This window comes from Amphiura filiformis, chromosome 10 (genome assembly GCF_039555335.1).
Source record: "Amphiura filiformis chromosome 10, Afil_fr2py, whole genome shotgun sequence".
Taxonomy (NCBI): Eukaryota; Metazoa; Echinodermata; class Ophiuroidea; order Amphilepidida; family Amphiuridae; genus Amphiura; species Amphiura filiformis.
Window position 1 is genome coordinate 58,432,729 of NC_092637.1, and position 6,952 is coordinate 58,439,680.

A 6,952-nucleotide genomic window follows, 5' to 3' on the forward strand; every position below is an offset into this window, starting at 1 on the left:
TCCATTATCTGATTTCTTCGGTAACAAAATATTATTTTTACCTGATATGTATTTATATATTCAATTTAATATATGATTTGGTGAATTTCAATGTGAGTTTCGGCTTTTGAAGTAAATTACGCAATACAAAATTGCGTTGTGCGCATGAATATTAAGTCTGACAACCGGCGTACACCCATCTGATTGATATTTTTTTCACATCCAGTAGTTGTTGGATTTTTCTACACGTATTAAAAATGGCACTTGCCCGTGATTGTGGATGTTTTTGCCTCATCTGAGCGGGATTGGTGCATAATTTTGCCTGTCCTTAGCTTGTTATGGTGATCTAACATCTTCGGATCACACAGAAAGTAAAATTTAGCAGAAAACCGCTCAAGAAACGGTTCATTTTCGCTGTCGAAATTGGGATAGTTTCTGATCGTTGTGCAAGTGAGTAATAGGGAGGCACCGGAGAAGCTACGGTTTACATGGAGATATTGCATCAGAGAATTTGCCATACAATTGCACGTGCTGACTGTTGTTGAAGCTTTGTTATGAAATTTCATCTTACAAAACATTTACAAAGTTCTAACTTAATTTGAGTAAGTCACTAACTGTGGACTTATTAAATATCCAGCAGTTTCAGCCGTGCATGGCAATTTTGAATCTGAAATAACGTGTACATTTTGTATTTATTATTTTATAAACAAGCAATGTTTATTGTTATGTTTTGATCAGTTTTTCATCTGTCATTCTGAACTTCGTGATGGCTTGGACTTCTTTATAACGGATATTTTCTACCAAAGTTTAATGTGTGGTGCTGTACAATATTTAACTTTATAACTACACAAGTTAAAATGCTTTTATAGCGTGAAATTGTTTGTTATACTCAGGGATTTTGTATACCGTCTTTCTTCGTGAAAAAACATTTTTTAACTTTGAACTAAAAAAAGTCTGAAGTGGTCTGGGAGACCTGAAGAAAAACACTGCGATCACTAACTGTGATCACTAGTGAATAAGTACTGTAAGCAACCAAACGCCTTCTAAAGGTGACGATTCAACGTACTGTACAACTGTTTTTTGTGACATTTGAAATATACTTTAGTACTTCGTACCTAAATCAGCTGGTCTGTCGGTACTACTATTTTGAAATCAAACTTTGACTTGTGTAAGGTCTAACCTTGAACATATTGCTCAACCATTTGTAAACTTACATCAAGTCCTTTTCATCGTCAAGCTTCAACTACCTCTTCCAGTTTGACCATTTAAACTTGCGTGTTTTCATCGGAGAAGTAACAACAAGTTTTGGATCTACGCAGCCTCTGGCGGCGTCAATGAACATTCAACGTTCCGTTCCGATTCCGATCAGAAATGGTCGGAAACCATACGCCCACTTTGACACTCCTCCAAATTTAGCAAGTAGTGGAAGTTTAAGTCCTAATTTATCAGCGCCAAGTCCCCCTAATTTTGTACCTAGGGAGCCCGATGCAATCTCCAAAGTTGGACGTTATTTGTTGCTGAATGAAACTCAACTCAATGTCTACAAGGCGTTGGATTCTGTTACTCAAGATGAGCTCGTCTGTAAGGTAAATATGAACTTGATTACATTTTCAGAATTACAAATAAATTGATAATTTGTGTGTTTTTCAGTAATCTAGAACATGATAAAAAGACCAAAAAAATATGTTTGGTTGCTCTCAGTCAGAGACCGACCGAAAAAAATTAGAAATCTTGGGTCGTTTTTTTTTTTCAATTACTTAAAGAAGAAACTATAAATTTGGACAGTATCATCAAGGACATTTTATATAAGTTTGTTATTCACTCATTTTATTTGTTATTTGTGCCTGTTTTTAGAGTGTTAAATTGAAGTGATGCATGAGGGTTTTGAGAGGTTCATCGCATTCAGGATTTAAGTAAATGATAGCAAATTATCTTTATAATTTTTAAAACAATTATTGTGGTGTTACTTTAAATAATTTCTTTAAAAAAAATTGAAAGATGTGAAGTTCTTTTTCTTAGTGCGTTATTTGTCAGTTGATGACAAAAACTTACATTCATTGACAAGATTTAGAGGAATATTATAACAACAGAACTTGCATGTATTAACATTTCATCATCTGACTTACAAGAAGGCTGTAAATAAAGCATAGCATTGGGAGGTGGGTGCTGCTAAGCCTGATTGAATGAGGGGGCAGACCCCCATAGCAATGGCCATTTTCAGCAATGAATTTCCAACTTCAGTTAGGTGACTCCTGGCCCCCCTCTCCACAATAATAGCCTAATTTCCATGTGATACTGGTACTGATTTTCAGGGTGTGTCAAAATGTTGATAATTGCATGATTGCAGCTTAAGGGGGTACTACACCCCTGGCCAATTTTGTGCCTATTTTTGCATTTTTCTCAAAAATTAAGGGGGTACTACACCCCTGGCCAATTTTGTGCCTATTTTTGCATTTTTCTCAAAAATTATGGCGCATTGGTGAAAAGTAAAGTATGTATATTAGGCCCTTCACAATTGATTCTTAGTTTCCTGTTTCATGGTTGAAAACAAGGGATGAGGCGACTTTTAATTATTAATTATTAATTATCTTTTATTTTCTTTATTTTAAAACAAGTCGTTGTATCCTACATCAACCTGTTTTGACTAGGGACATGTTTAATTATTTTACAACTATGTGTGATTTTATACATAAGTAATGGTATAGTTATGTTCTTTGTTTATTCATCATTATAGTTGATATAAGCAAAGTAAGAAAATAGCAAATGGAAGTCATTTAAAGTTATTTTAAAAGAGAAAATCCGAAATAAAAATAAAATAATTAAATATTTTGCAATTCTCTGTTTTGGATGCGCGCGGGAAACAGGAAACTAAGAATTAATTGTAAAAGGCCTTATAGGGGCAAGGACTACAACTACTGCACTGAAAATTCAGCAACTCAAGGCAAGTTGTTATTGATTTATTGATCAAATATTGGTTTTCCCTCATTTTTGACTGTAACCCCACAACTGTTGTCTGTGCTGAAATAAAATTTCCAGTGCAGTAGTTGTAGTCCTTGCCCCTATAATATATCTTACTTGTCACCAATACTCTATAATTTTTGAGAAAAATGCAAAAATATGCACAAAATTGGCCAGGGGTGTAGTACCCCCTTAAATAATGAGTTGTCACAGTCCCATAGCAATTGTCACCTGAGTCACATCCTTCAAACATTTCATGCAATTACTAATATTACAAGTTTATTAGTCACAACAAGACCTATCTGCCTCAAAGTGGGCATAGACCATACACCAAACTTTCTTGTACAATGCTTGGTATTGATGAGTGGGTGTAATGATTGTAGTCATTGTACACACAACAGGAATTGTGTTGGAACTTTTTGTGTTTACGAAAAGGATGTTATTGGCGTGTTGCATGCATATTGAGCTATTTTGGTCTGGAGAGCTTGGTGCATGTCCAAAAACAGTTGGTAGCTGTGTAAACCTAAATATTTTATACCAATATGACGTAGGTTTGATTAATGTATCCACAATTTGTATCAGATTCATATTAAAAAGTAGGATCTGATTTGCTTAGATTCAGTTGTTCTTGGAAGTTGGAGGACAATTTATACCATTGTCCATTTTCATCACGATGGTGAAACTGACATTATGAATTTACATTGTGATGGTGAAACAATTGGTCAGGTGTGTGAGATTGAAATTTGAAAAAGTATTGTGCAATCACAGACCCTGGGCTGTAGAGGAGAGTCGGACCTTGTTGAAATATAATTAGTGATCCATAATTTGAGTCAATGATAAAATTTATTGATTTATAAATTGATTCAACGATGATGATTCATATTTCAATTCATTACCAACAATGCCAACTTGTGTGGTAGTTGTAAGCATTTTATCAATGGAAACAATGGCATGAACCCATGAATGTCACCAAACAAAGCAATTTGTCAAACTTTTTGAGGAAATCATAAAATTTTACTAAATGGATTTTTTGAACCTTTTGGAAGTATAGTCAGCAAGGTGGTAACACAACACAATTACACAAGTCCCTTAATTTTGACTTTATTAAATTGGAAAATGTCTTTTGAATAAAAAAAGAAATTACAAGTAGTGGGAATTTTTGCAGCCTTGTAGGTTGCAGGAGAGAAATTTTGATTATAAAAGATGTGCCCCACAGACAAACTTAAAAAACGCAAGTTTGTAGGCCTACTTGCAAACCAATTTTCAGCAACTGAATATTCACAAATTTTTCTGCAACTGCTTTATAAAGTGTTTCGTTTCTGTTTTCACACCTGGGGCAATCCTCATATTTAGAGGCCTAAATTATTTTGTCCAAAGCCCAAAAAGTAATCCTATTCCTAAAACTTAGCCCTAACCCTAATTCTAAGCTTCGCCCTAACCCTAAAATGTGTTCCGTGTAGAAATAAAATCCCCTGAAACCCAGGATTGTCACACCTGGTATTTAAACAATTTATTTTGAATGAAATTCATGGGGAAACTGACTTTTTCTGACTTTTGGGTCAGTCCAAATGTCAATAGCTTGCTGGACTCTAACCTTGAAGGCGAAGCTACAATGTATACAAATGTAAGTGAACAAAATCGAAGAGTACTACTTGCCTACTTCACTCTCGAACAAGCTACATGTAAGCATTATCAATTCTCTAACGGGACAACACTTTAACAATTTGTTCTCGCTTTTGTATTTTATGTGCAGGTAGTAGAGGTTGGGAAATACCTGGAAACCTTTGCAGCTAATTTCTCCATGGAACCCCATGATAATGTGAAGCAGGTCCAGGAAGTCCTGCTGGGCGATGCCCAGGCATACGCCTTCTTTCCAGCCAGCCACGGCGACATGCACATGTACGCGCGCAGTCAGCGCAAACTGAACGAGTCCGAGGCTAGTAGACTGTTCCGTCAGATGGTGTCCGCCATCGCGCACTGTCACAGGCATGGGATCGTGCTAAGAGACTTGAAATTGCGCAAATTTGCATTTCAAGATTTTGAAAAGTAAGTGTCAAGTTTTGTATATTAGTCGTATATAATGTACAGTGTGGTCCAAAAACCACTTTACGTCTGTGGGTCAAAAACCACTTTGTCCACACGTAACACAGCCACCTTAATTGGGTAAAGTTGTTTTTGGACCACCCTGTATACAGTACTGGTATTGAAGTCCAATGTACCTTTCACCTTTGCACAGAGTTGGGTTGGGGATATGATTTTTTTTACTCATTGCAGCAGTTTTGATTATTTTCAAATTTTGTCTCACAGGTGGGCAAATGTTTTTCCAAGCTCTGGAAAATCTGATGGTCAAAATGGTGTATTCCTTACTTAGTTTAAATTTCTGACCCAGATATTTTGCCTGTCCATCTACATGTACATTGTAGACTTTAATATTTACATTTAGTTTCAAAGGGCCTGGGAAGTAATATGCCAGCAAAACTACTGCAAACAAGTACCGTACTGACGCGAGTATAGTCCCACCCCGTTTTTGGGTGAACATTTTTGGCTCTGAGCGGAGCTTATCAGTGCCTTTGTCATGCAACTAACTAGCATTCATTTTCAGGCCACAATACGCTGTTGGTTTTTATGCTAAGGATCATTTAATGACTGATATGAAGACTTAAGTTTCGTTTCTAAGTTTGGCTAAGTTATTTTCGAATCGATTGCACTCCAGATTTTATTGAAATTCAGGCGATAAAAGTATTATTTTTGGGTAAAAAAGACAAAAATAGTCACGATAATCGAGTTATATCTTGGTTCCTGTGTGTGCTAGAGATTATTCTGGTCTGTATAATTTAAGATGCGTAATACAGACGGAAACCAATGGAGGTACATTTCTTAAGATTTAGTTCAGATCAGAAATTATTTGACTACTTCTTAACTTTTCTTCACTATTTCTTTATAATTTAAATAAAGAGATAGGTAAGGAATGTCAAAAATAGTCAAGAACATGTCTGAATCTTGAATAAATCCCCGAATAAATCTGAACAAATGACTTTTCTAGGGGACTATTTGGCTTGCGCAAGTGCAGTACGAAAGCACTGTGCCGATTTTTTTGTTTAAAGGTCACGTTTTTACCGATAAGCTGCGATGCTCAACAAACTTCGTACTTTTCTATGAGGCTATTTTGAACCAATAAATCGATTAGTTTTTCTTGATTGATGACATCACCATTTCTGAACCAATCAGCAAACAGTTTTGTGTGATTGATCGATTCTTGCAGTAGTCTCCACAGCAGCCAGTTTGGTTCCGCACCTTCCACATTTTTGTGTAGGGAGCGTAACCAAACTGGCTGCATAGGAGACTAAGTTCACTGACCCACTGACCTTGCAAACTCAACCACAGAGAGCTACGGTGCATAATCGAGGTGAAAATACGCTAGTTTGTTTACCATTCTGAGCTCATGAGCTTCTGGTAAATGTCATTCAAGCATTTACGAGCATACCATAATATTTTTTTTATTAAATATAAAGATGTTTATTTAAGTTATTTGTAAAATTCAGCGATGGACTTAATATAGAAGTGGTTTGATTTTAGTTGTAAACGCGGGACTCGACCGGCATGACAAGTTGAACATGTGAAGTTCCAAATTCGGAAGCCATGTACTACTATTCCATGTAATGTAGGTCTCACACGAACTGCTCCGAGGTTATACTGACTACTAGATTGTCTACTTTTGTACTTTCGTAAGTGATGAAATTGAAGAAAAAATCATGAAGTGAAATCTATCAGAAATAAACACTGATGTGATGTAGGCTAGTCCTGCTTAATCGGAGTACAGCATCCAGACCAGGCAGATCCAGATCCGAACAGAACTTACGATTGTTCGGTTGGACCAGGTTCAACACACATGACACAACAGTCATGTCAGGACAGAACAGTTTTGGTGTTTACAAAAAATGCAAATGATCTCAAGTCACAAAAATTTGTTATAAAATTTCATTTTTGTCTCGCCTCAGTATTTCTGTCTGTCCGG

At 36.1% G+C, this 6,952-nt stretch overlaps 1 protein-coding gene across 1 annotated transcript in view; it reads left to right on the top strand.

Annotated features, from left to right (window-relative positions):
* Positions 1-277: 277 nt before the first annotated feature.
* LOC140163066 (tribbles homolog 2-like) overlaps positions 278-6,952 on the top strand; it is a 14,379-nt gene continuing 7,704 nt past the window's right edge. The window contains exons 1-2 of the mRNA XM_072186437.1: positions 278-1,565; positions 4,691-4,983. Coding sequence (XP_072042538.1) covers positions 1,314-1,565; positions 4,691-4,983 — 545 coding nt within the window. The 5' untranslated portion in view covers positions 278-1,313. The remainder of the gene's footprint in view (positions 1,566-4,690; positions 4,984-6,952) is intronic.